Source organism: Anabrus simplex, chromosome 8, assembly GCF_040414725.1.
Source record: "Anabrus simplex isolate iqAnaSimp1 chromosome 8, ASM4041472v1, whole genome shotgun sequence".
Lineage (NCBI taxonomy): Eukaryota > Metazoa > Arthropoda > Insecta > Orthoptera > Tettigoniidae > Anabrus > Anabrus simplex.
Window position 1 is genome coordinate 105,475,858 of NC_090272.1, and position 12,673 is coordinate 105,488,530.

The following is a 12,673-nucleotide window of genomic DNA, read 5'->3' on the forward strand; positions in this document are numbered from 1 at the left end:
TGCGACATGTGTTGATGTTATGACTTTCTATTTCAGCTGTTTGGCGCGTACCTGTAGACCATGTGTTCGTAATAATGGCAACTAGTTCTTGTATTATGTTTGAAATTGATGACGATTTGGTACAATATATTGAGTGATGATTCTGATTATATCTGAGTTAGGCGACCATTCAGACGACACAGAGTAATAATAATGCCGTTAACGTTTCAAACAGCAAGGGAATGCCTAGGAACACCTGTGTGTAAAGATGGGAAAAGGCGAACATCTTGGTGGAATGATGTGAGAGCAGCCTGTAAACGTAAAAAGAAGGCTTATCAGAAATGGCTCCAAACAAGGGCAGAGGCAGACAGGGATGAAAGAAACAAAGCGAAACAAATATTTGTTGAATCCAAAAAGAAGTCGTTGGAAGATTTTGGTAACAACCTGGAAAGGCTAGGTCAGGCAGCAGGGAAACCTTTTTGGACAGTAATAAAGAATCTTAGGAAGGGAGGGGAAAAGGATATGAACAGTGTTTTGAGTAATTCAGGTGAACTCATAATAGATCCCAGGGAATCACTGGAGAGGTGGAGGGAATATTTTGAACATCTTCTCAATGTAAAAGGAAATAATCCTGGTAGTGTCGTGAATAGCCAAGCTCATGAGGAGGAAAATAATGTTGGTGAAATTACGCTTGAGGAAGTGGAAAGGATGGTAAATAAACTCCATTTTCATAAGGCAGCAGGAATACATGAAATTAGACCTGAAATGGTGAAGTATAGTGGTAAGGCACCTTCAGATTGGACAAAAGCAGTAATTGCACCTACCTAAAAGCAAGGGAACAGGAAGGACTGCAACTATAGAGGTATCTCATGGATTAGTATACCAGGCAAAGTATTCACTGGCAACTTGGAAGGGAGGGTGCGATCAGTCGTTGAGAGGAAGTTGGATGAAAACTAGTGTGGTTTCAGACCACAGAGAGGCTGTCAGGATCAGATTTTCAGTATGCGCCAGGTAATTGAAAAATGTTACGAGAGGAATAGGCAGTTGTGCTTATGTTTCGTACATCTAGAGAAAGCATATGACAGGGTACCGAGGGAAAAGATGTTCGCCATACTGGGGGACTATGGAATTAAAGGTAGATTATTAAAAGCAATCAACGGCATTTATGTTGACGATTGGGCTTCAGTGAGAATTGATGGTAGAATGAGTTCTTGGTTCAGGGTACTTACAGGGGTTAGACAAGGCTGTAATCTTTCACCTTTGCTGTTGGTAGTTTACATGGATCATCTGCTGAAAGGTATAAAAAGGCAAGGAGGGATTCAGTTAGGTGGAAATGTATTAATCAGTCTGGCCTATGCTGACGACTTGGTCTTAATGGCAGATTGTGCCGAAAGCCCGCAGTCTAATATCTTGGAACTTGAAAATAGGTGCAATGAGTATGGTGTGAAAATTAGCCTCTCGAAGACTAAATTGATGTCAGTGGGTAAGAAATTCAACTGAATCGAATGTCTGACTGGTGATACAAAGCTAGAACAGGTCGATAATTTCAAGTATTTAGGTTGTGCGTTCTCCCAGGATGGTAATACAGTAAGTGAGATTGAATCGAGGTGTCGTAAAGCCAGCTCGCAGTTGTGATCAACAATAATCTGTAAGAAGGAAGTCAGCTCCCAGACGAAACTATCTTTACATCGGTCTGTTCTCAGACCAACTCTGCTTTATGGGAGCAAAAGCTGGGTGGACTCGGGATATTTTATTCATAAGTTAGAAGTAACAGAAATGAAAGTAGCAAGAATGATTGCTGGTACAAATAGGTGGAACAATGGCAGGAGGGTACTCGAAATGAGGAGATAAAGGCTAATTTAGGAATGAACTGGATGGATGAAGTTGTACGCATAAACTGGCTTCGGTGGTGGGGTCAAATGAGGCAAATGGAGGAGGTTAGATTACCTAGGATAATAATGGACTCTGCTATGGAGGGTAAGAGAAGTAGAGGTAGACCAAGACGACGATGGTTAGACTTGGTTTCTAACGATTTGAAGATAAGAGGTATAGAACGAAATGAGGCCACAACACTAGTTGCAAATCGAGGATTGTGGCGACGTTTAGTAAATTTCAGAGGCTTGCAGACTAACGCTGAAAGTCATAACCGTCTATAATGATAATGCATGTGTGTATGTATGTAATATGAGTGAAGAGAGGGATCACTTAGCTACAAGAAATTTCTTTTTTGCTAGGGGCTTTACGTCGCACCGACACAGATACGTCTTATGGCGACGATGGGATAGGAAAGGCCTAGGAGTTGGAAGGAAGCGGCCGTGGCCTTAATTACGGTACAGCCCCAGCATTTGCCTGGTGTGAAAATGGGAAACCACGGAAAACCATCTTCAGGGCTACCAATAGTGGGATTTGAACCTACTATATCCCGGATGCAAGCTCACAGCCGCGCGCCTCTACGCGCACGGCCAACTCGCCCGGTACAAGAAAATATAAACTACAATGGGATATCTTGAAAAGTGAGGATAGGATATGCTTTTTATCTTCGGTGCTGCATGATAGGCATTTTCTCTCAGGCATTCTTAGCAACCACGGCAGTAAGGGAGCCGGCACTAAGAAGGTTAATCCACGGCAGTACTCGGGCCTCCGACAACGGCTGATAATTGTGCCAACCAGCCTGTACCCACTTCGAAGAGGAATTGTCCTCAGATGAATTAACTTTCGGGGATCTTTCATGCAAGTATTTTTTCTTCCATTTTCTTTGTCTCCAAAAGCTAGGGGGGGTGGAGGAGGTCTAATTACACTAGGAAATATGGTGATTGGTTTCTTCTAAACATTCCTGATCAAAACTACCATATTGCAGAGTTCCATCCACATTTCTGATTTCTTCCTGTGATGTTCCAACAGTTATCTTAGATATGCTGGTGTTGATGGTAGATGGCACTTGTCGGATCTCCCCTGTAAGCATATTATCCCAGGCTGGCTTGTATACCAACCCGAATGGGATAAATTTAAGCAAACAAAGTGCCTTAAGTTGAACCACGTCCTTTATATTTCTTATTAGGTGTTGGCAGATGCAATGGAAGTTATTACTGTCATTATTATAACCATGAATAGTTCTCCAACGCTGTTTGAGGGATGACAGTATAACCCCGATTTTGCATGACCTCGATTTAACGCAAACCTGCATTTAACAGAAGAAATTTCCAGTCCCGAAAATTATTCCGCAAGAGCAATTCAATTTCATACTCTATTTCACGTAATTCACAATAGGGCAATGCCCGTATTTAGCGACAAGAAAAAGTTAAAATTCTCAAATATTTATATCTATTTGTTTTGGCTATGGGATATTAAGAATCTATGAAAAAACGACAAGCTTGCTAAGGATCATCCAGGGCAGAAGACTAATTTAGAACGCGGGCACTTAGGCCTAAAGTGAGATGTCGGACTCAGATATACATCCGACCGCGGCCACCGTAGCAGAAGAGAACCCTAGTTTTAATGACAATGTTATTATAACCTTTGAAAATTCCTATATTAATCTGTGCAATATCCTTCGGTTACAATGACAACCCTTTGACAGATTCATCAGTTATCACGGGCATGTTAGTTTTAGTCCGTTATCAGTTTTCATAGACACTGTCCTGTACTCCATTATCAATTTTCATACACTGTCAACTTCAGTGTTTAAACTGAATGTGATCGATCATCTTCCGCACTGATTCCTCGCTACGCGCGAGCATCTTCTATGAGCATTAGGTCTCCTCAAAACTCCAACTCGTGTAAACAAACATCCGGATAATATATTTTTGCAATAAGTGGAATGGCAGCAGTTGTTAACTCCTTAGAAATTAAGGCTGAAGTAAACGATTACTTAATATTAATACTATGTGCCTATATAAAATAAGAATGTGATATTCTTAAGATATAGCGGTGTGCATAACTAATTTTAGAGGTTGGTTTATGTACTTTCGCAACTTGTTAAATTTTAGAAAGGCTGTTCCCGTGTAAATTTATTGTGAAAATATCATTATACAGGAAGCTTGAAATAGGATTTGATAATATGTGCATGGTAAACCTAAGTTAGGCGACGCCGTTTGAAGTAAGAAAACTTAAACGTTTGCCACAAGCCTCTGGAGCGATGCTATTACAATTTCTAAGAATGAAACTGAATATGCATGTTCAGACTATTGGAATGAGGAAGCCGCTGCTTGGAAAACATCCAAAAAATGTTTAAACAAACCCATTACTGTTTCACGCAAATTTTAATGCGTTTTTGTGCGAGTTTAGTATTTTTCCCTATTTTATAAAAAATCGTGTACTGGTATAACGTTATAAGAACAACCTTAAACCATAGCAGTTTTGCATTCACTGACAAAAATCTGCTAAAATGAATCGCAAACCGTAACTGCAGTACAGTGTGTAGGGTAGATATCTCCTTGTTTTATTGCTGTCACTGTAAATAATGTATGAGGGTACAATTTATGTTAATACAGTCAAAGATCTCTGCAAAAGGTGTGCTTTCTACTGAACCCTTGATTTAAGATAAAACTCCATTTAAGGTCAAAAAATCAGGTCCCTCTGAAAATGTTTGATAGGTGTTTATATTATATTTTTTGCAAACAAAGTTGGTTCTTTATTTTATAAATACAGTAGAACCTTGATTATACATTCCCGGAAACTACGTTTTCCCGTATTATACGCTCAAATTACATGGTCCCGTGAGCATCCTAATTAAATCACATTGTAAAAGTCCCGCATTATCCGTTCCTCGAAGAAATGATCTCCCGGATCAACTGTATAGAAATTTCAGTCCCATCAACGCTAAAACCTTGATTACGCGTTTTTCAAGAAACTGCATCTCACGAAAGGACGGCTACGGCATACTTACAAATCTTGGTGTTAACGTCTCGTCACTGCGGTAATTTGAGGAAGTACTGTACTAGAAAAGCGATCGGCGGCGCACTTGCAGAAGGGACCATCTTAGCAGCGCATTCGGGTGGTATTGTTTAGAAAATCCGTGGAAATCATAAGCAGAGTGTTTCCTCACCAATTGGAAGGAGACAGAGCGCATTTCGACAGCTCTACTTGGAGACGAAACGAATTTCGTCAAATGTTCGTACTTGCAAAACGTCTACATTATGTCCAGGGTTAGATGTTTATTTTTTTTTACCCCCCCCCCCCCCCGGAGTGTCTCGCCGAACAGGTTTTTGGCATTTCCCTCAGAAATCGAAACTGCTCCTTCTTAAGTAGGTAACAAATTTACAGTAGTATTTTAATATCGTACACGATTATGTTATGGAGACGAGAACAGATTTTGCACCTTACCTATAGTACGCGAACCTTATCTCGAGCCATAGTTCCCATTCGGCACTATGGAGTTCAGGGCTCAAGAAAAGGTTCGCGCACTATACTTAGTCATGGGAGGTTTTGGGATCGCCTATTACTGTTTTCGACCTAATATAAGACTGAGAATTTCACGTTTGTGCGTTAAAACTGCAGGCGGTTTATTTGCGCACGTCACATTTAAAGCTTTGTCATTTTGCACTCGTACCGACTTGTACAGCGAGCGCGCTTTCCAGCTTAGCTCAAGGTCACAATTAATCGTAATTTTGGAAGTGTTAATGAAATTTTTTCCTCTTTCCAATTTGATTGTGATTAGTGACGGGCAGAAGTGAATTTAATGCATTCGAGAAGTTGAAGATCGATACTTACAACCGGTGACCAAATAACAATGGAAGATAAAAGGAAAAGGATTTCGCCAACATGTTGGCACTTTTGTACTTAATGTGCTTTATTTTATTAGATTAGAGAGTTAAAAACTACTTGTGGTCAACTGTTTGGCTTGCCGTTATGGGTATTAGATTTTTCGAAGAGTTTGGCTCTGGCTCATCAAAGTTGCTGAACTGAAGGAAGTTTTCCGTGCAAAACTGACGAAGTTTCCCCGGTAAAACTGAATTTGAAGTTTCAAGATTTTAAAGTCGCGTACCGGTAATTAATGTTTGAAGCCGACCCCGCTATCTAACTTGCCTGCCTCTCACCTGGTGGACCCGGGTTCGATTACCGGCCCGGTCAGGCATTTTTTACCTCAATATGAGGGCTGGTTCCAGGTTCGCTCTTTCTGCGACTACCTTTAATTGAGTAGCTATTGAAGGATGAGATGGCGGCCCCAGTCTAGAGAGCCCGGAATAACGGCCGAGAAGATTCGTCACACTGATCATGCGTCACCCCGTAATCTGCAGGCCTTCGGACCGAGGGCGTTCGCTTGGTAGGCGGAAGGCCCATTTTGGCTGTAGTTTGGTTTGGTTTAGGGGTCTTTGCAAGATTATAAGTATATAAGTATATAAGAATCATTTTTGTGATGTTTAGCCAAATTGTTGATTAGTTCCCGGATTTTCCGTTTTCCTGTGTTGTACGTTTTCTTCCGGTGGTCCCTCCAAAAACGGAGAATCGAGGTTTCACTGTATGTAACATTCAAATCTACAATGGATAAACCATTTCAGTGTAGCTTCACGGTACAGTATCAGAACTCCAACTTGCATAATGTGGTATTCTGCACTTGAAAAGGCCAAAACTATAAATAACCTCTTGTTGGTGCCAAAGATTGGGAATTATTTGAGGGGGACTGCATATATATGTCTAAGAATGTCTTTCTGTAAATCATGGACATGAAAAATACATATAATTTTCAGTGCTAATTTGGCTTAAGGATCAATTTGAATTTTCACTGCTTTATACGATTATCCTGTTATTTAGCCTGCCATGAATGGACTGGCCAGAAAACAATACTTGATTTAGGGCAAAGAAACATTTTGGAAAAAGGTATTCTTAAAGCCATATAATATAAAGTATGATTGCAAATCCAACACTACACAAAGGTCATCAATCTATTCAATCAATATCAGTGTTGTCACAGTCCATTCAGCCAATTGCATCACAATGAAAGATAGTCCAGTACTTGTCTTACAATTTGTCATGGTGGTAATGTAAATTACAGATGCAAAAACAATGATTACACCACCCAGCATGATTTTTGCAGCAAAGCATCTGATATGTGATTTTATCTAAATAAAGTCTCCTGATTTAAGAAATATCATTGGTTCTATCGTATGACATCTAGTTTTAGTGTTACTTGCCATTTACTGTCTGAAAATGTGTCGCTGCGACACAGTGTTGCTTTGTGATAACAGTGAATCGGCTGTTGTAGAGTGGCCGCGGTTCGGTTTGTAAATGTTGCGTACGTTTGTCAATCCAAACCACCTCCACCGACTATGTCCCCTCCATTGAATTAGTCAGATAACAGTAATATTTTTAGCACGTGGTAGCGGCAATGCGGTGAAGCCAGTCAGTTGCGTTGAGTGTGGCTGAAGTCTGACCTTTTTATACTTTGTGTTGTGTTGTGAAAATGGAAAGTGTGTCAGGAATTAGAAGATGTGTGAATAAGCCACAGTCATTCTCTTACGTGTGTGGGTGTTACATGAAGGGACAGAGTAGGCCAGTAACTGAATCAGTAAAACGTTTATATTATGCATATTTTAAAGTAAAATTAGGAGACTTGGACAAGTCGTGGGCTCTCCACGTAATTTGGTAAACGTGCCTTGAAAACCTACAACAGTGGAGCATCAGGAAACGTAAGGCCCTTCCATTTGAGATAGGAATGGTTTGGTGCAAGGCCCAGGACCATACCAGGGACTTACTTTTGCCTGTGTAAAGTAGCGGGATTCAGTAAGAGAAACGAGGACAGTATTGTGCACCCGAATTTGAAGTCGACGAAGAGATCTGTTCTTCATGGACCGGATATTTCAATACCTTCTCCTCCCACCAGTTTAGCTGACTCAGACGGTGCCTCAAATTCTGATAACGAGCAAGTTGATATGGATTTTTCACCTACCACAGATGTAGGTCCACAATTGTTTAAGCAGTCTGAGTCGAGAGATCTGATACGAGATCTTGGTCTTACGAAGGAAAAAAAGTGAACTACTAGGGTCACAATTGAAAGAAAAAACCTTTTTGCACCTGGAACTACCTTCTCCTGATATAGACAGAGATAAGGAGATCAGGAAGTATTTCAAGAAGGAAGATGATCTGACCTACTGCTGTGACATTCCACCATTACTACAACAGCTAGGGAGGGATTACAGTCCCGAAGAATGGAGACTGTGGATTCCTCTAAGAGGAGCTTAAAGGATGTACTACTTCATAACTGAAACATTCTAGCTTCGATTCCTGTGGCACATTCCATTTCACTAAAAGAAAATATCTCAATGCAAACTGTTTTAAATAAAATAAAATATCATGAGCACCGGTGGGATGTGTGTAGTGACTTGAAGGTGTGCGGTACTCTATTAACAAGCAGGCTACACTAAATTCCCTTGTTATGTATGTGAATGGGACAGCAGTGCAAGGGACAAACACTGGTCTACACCTTCCTGGCCCAAGAGACAAGTTTTGACACCTGGTGTGAAAAATGTTACAAATGCTGCCTTAGTTAACCCACAAAAAAAAAAAAAAAAAGTTTGCCACTGCTACACATCAAACTGGGAATCGTGAAGCAGTTCGTTAAGGCCTTTGACAAAAGTATCCCCTATTTCAAGTACATTGCAAGCAAATTTCCACATTTATCTGATGCAAAAGTCAAGGGAAGCATTTTTAATGGGCCACAAATTAGAAAGCCTCTGAATGGCAGAAACTCTGAAGAGACGAATGCCGTGGGACTTTCTGCATGGAATTCAATAAGAGATGTCATAACAAAGTTCCTAGGAAATGTAAAGGATGAACAATACTAAACAATAGTGAAAACGATGTTGGATGATATGAAAGATTTGGGGTGTAGAACGAGTCTGAAACTGCACTTCATTTTCATCTCGATCACTTTCCGGAAAATTGGGGCTGGAGAGATAGGAGAGAGGTTTCACCAGAACATCAAGAAGGCAGAAAGAAGATACCAGGAGGGGGGGATAAACTAATAATGGCCGACTACTGTTGGTATTTGAAAAGAGAAGACAAACTTGATGCAGTCAGACGCTGGACAGCCAAGCGTTCATACCAAGGGGACATCTAGGACTGTTAAAAGTTTATTTTGTTCACATTTATGAATTCATAAAGATACTGAATAAAAGTTAAATTGTTTGCTTGTAAATCATGTTAAATTTTCAACATAAATTGCTTTCATTGCCTCAGAGTTGTACATGTGTAAATCAGTATTATCTACATATATAAAAGAACTTGTCCTGACTGACTGATTCATCATATTACAAGTGATTATTTTCATTTTGACCGTATTGAGATTCAATTATTAAATGTTAGACAATTAATTTATTGAAACCATCTATTCAATACTAGTTAAGTCTTTTTGACTATAACAATGTCATTACATTAAATTTGAGTATGGTACATGTTTCGCCTAGCATTGCAGGGATCAACTTAATGTAATGACATTGTTAGTGTCATAAAGACTAAACTAGTATTGAATAGGTGGTTTCAATAAATTAATTGTTTAACATTTAATGATTCATCATAGCCGAGACAAAACTACTGGACATAAAGAAATGAAATTTTGGGGATACATCCATATTAACATATAGGTACTCGCTAAGGGAGGATTTTTGGGCATTCAGTCACTAAGGGGGTGAAAAGGGGGGTGATTTCTTAAAATGAGGAGATCGGTATCTCAAAAACTTAAAAGTTTACAGACGTAAGAATTGGTATTTGGAATCTCATTTAAAAATAAAAGAACACGTATTTTTTTGTTTTCGGAAAATCCCATTAAGGAGGTTGAACAAAGGGAGGAAACAGGTTGAACACCTTTTATGAGGAGACTTACATCTCAAAAACTGAAGATGTCACACATATGAAAATTGAAATCTCCTTTGAAAATAAACAAACACGTATTTTTGTGTTTTTGGATAATCCGATGAATAGGGGGGTGAACAGGAGTGACAAACGGGGCGATTAAAAAAAAAAAATACAATATCTGCGAATTATCTCAGACACTTAACATATTACAGATTTGAAAACTGGTATTTGGAATTTCCTGTAAAAGTAAAGAAACAAATATTTCAATTCGGAAAATCCACTTGTGAGGAACTGATAATGGGGGTTAATTTTTAAATTCTCGAAAACTTAACATGTTGCAGACGTGAAAATTGGTATTTGGTATCTCCTTTGAAAATAAGGAAACATGTATTCTTTGGTTTTCGGGACAAACCGTTAACGGTGTGTGTATGTGTGTGAAAGAATTGAAAAATTAGTTGAACGATAGGTATGAGAACGTACGTACACACACACACACACACACACACACACACACACACACACACACACACACACACACACACACACCAAAAAATCTAAAGATGTTACAAACATGAAAACTGGTATCGGGAATCTCTTAAAAATAAAAAAACACACATTTGGTAGGGGAATCAACATTGATCAACTTGGTTGGGGTGGGGTGTGGGGGGGGGAGGAGGGGAAGAATACCGAGATGAACCCCTTTTATGAAGATACATATATATAAAAAACGGACGATGTTACAATCATTTTAACGAAACGGGTACCGTTTGTTTTTGGAAAATTCACTTGAGTGGAGAGTGCGAAAGGAAGTAAAAAACTTATATCTCAAAACTGGAGGTTACAGACGTGGAAATTGATATTTGGAATCTCCTTTAAAAATAAAGAAACACACACTTTGGGTGGGGGGAAACCAACTTAACGGGTGGGGGTGGAGTGAAAAAGTAGATGAATACTTATCATGAGGATACTTATACCTCAAAAACTGAAGATGCTACAGACATGAAAATTAGTATTTGTAATTTCCTTTAAAAGAAAGAAACGCGCATTTTGGGGTGGGGCGGTCAATCTGGGGGCGGGAGAGGTGAAAAAGGAGTTTAATTCCTTTTCTATGAGGATACATATATCTCAAAACTGAAGATGTTACAGTCGTGATAATTGGCATTTGGAAGCTCCTTCATAAATAAACAAGTCATTTTGTTTTTCGGAAAATTCACTTGAGATGTGCGGGGAAGGGTGAAAGGAAGTGAAGAACTACAATTCTTCAATGGAGAAACTTATGCACGTGAAATTTGTATTTGGAATCACCTTAAAAACGCATTTTTTGGATGGGAACCTAACGGGCTGGGGTGAAAAAGGAGTTAAATAATTTTTATGGGGATACTTATGTCTAAAAAACTGAAGATGTTAGATGCATGAACATTTGTATTTGGAATATTCTTTCAAAGTAAAGAAACACGTGTTCTTTTGTCTTCGGAAAATCCACTTAAGGGGGTGAATGAATTGAAAAATTAGTTTAATTCTTTGTGTGAGGAAACATATCTCAAAAGCAAAAAATGTTATAGACGTTAACATTTGTAATTGGAATCTCCTTTAAAAATAAAGAAACATGCACTTTTTGGTAGGGGAAATTAAATTAACGTGTAAGAAGGGGGGTGAAAAAGGAGTTTAATTACTTTTATGAGGAAACATTATTTTATTTTTGTTTTCAGAAAGTTCACTTAAGGCGGGAGAGGGGTGGAAAGAAGTCAAGAAGAAGTTTAATTATGAGTATACATTTATCTCAAAAACTGAAGGTATTACCGACATAAAGGCATGAAAACTGGTATTAGGAATCTCCTTTAAAAATAAAGGAACGTGTATTTACTTTTTCGACTTGAGAGAAGACTGTTTCTCACATGTACAGTTGTATGTCGCATGGTCGTCTTAGCCACAAAAGGTAATACCACAAACATGGTTTACTAAGAATTTCTGGCGTAAATGAAACTCACTTTTGGGTGAGTTTTTATACTTCAGGAATTTTCAGATTATGTCTCGAACAATGCCGAGGAAAGATTACTTTGATAAAATTACGAAATCCATGCGAGTGAACCCGCGGGTAATTGCTAGTTTAACAATAAATGCAAAATATTTCATTGTATGTAATAATTCAAGACAATATTCAACTATTTTAAAATATATAATACAAAAAGTTATAAATATTACCAAAATTATTAACATTTTTCAGTACTTTTTATATGCAATATTCAAGTGTCTCTCTTATTCTGATATACCTATTACGAGAAAAAATGATGTGATACATAGAAACGGACTACGGATTTGTGTTCAGCGACCCAAAATTACTTAAAGATCACCTATCACACCTCTTGCCAAAAAAAGTCTGAAAATGCTGGGTTGTGTTATCACAAAGCACCGAACAAAGAAAAGCACTAATGGACAAATAATAAAAACAATGAAATAAGGCCTACCTGTGGGCCACCAACAACGAAGAGTCCACATGGATTGATGTGAAAGGTAGTTCTATCGTCCAGGTATCTCTCAGGAATTACCACCCTGACTACTTTGTTCATCACTTCTATACGAAGGTCATCAAGGCTGATTTTTTCGGAATGTTGAACAGAGACCACTACAGTATGTACTCGTTGTGGAATGCACGCACCGTGTGACATGTAATACTCGCAGGTTACCTGGAAAATAAGAATGCCATGCATATTGAATTTAGCAGTAGATTATGATGTAAAAGTAAATCAATATGTAGGGTAAAGAAATATTTTGGAAAAAGGTAGCCTTAAAGCCGCATGATACGAAGTGCAATAATTGCAAATCCAATACTGCACAAAAGATCATCTGGAAAAATTTTCACGACGTATGTACTTTTCATCGTTTTTCTAACATTATCCCGAATGTT

At 38.7% G+C, this 12,673-nt stretch overlaps 1 protein-coding gene across 4 annotated transcripts in view; it reads right to left on the bottom strand.

Moving 5' to 3' along the window:
• The window catches only part of LOC136878866 (S-adenosylmethionine synthase), a 115,441-nt gene that overhangs the window by 13,649 nt on the left and 89,119 nt on the right, over nucleotides 1-12,673 (bottom strand). For all 4 annotated transcript variants that reach the window (XM_067152424.2, XM_067152422.2, XM_067152420.2 and 1 more), the window contains exon 7: nucleotides 12,234-12,452. In XM_067152424.2, coding sequence (XP_067008525.1) covers nucleotides 12,234-12,452 — 219 coding nt within the window. The remainder of the gene's footprint in view (nucleotides 1-12,233; nucleotides 12,453-12,673) is intronic.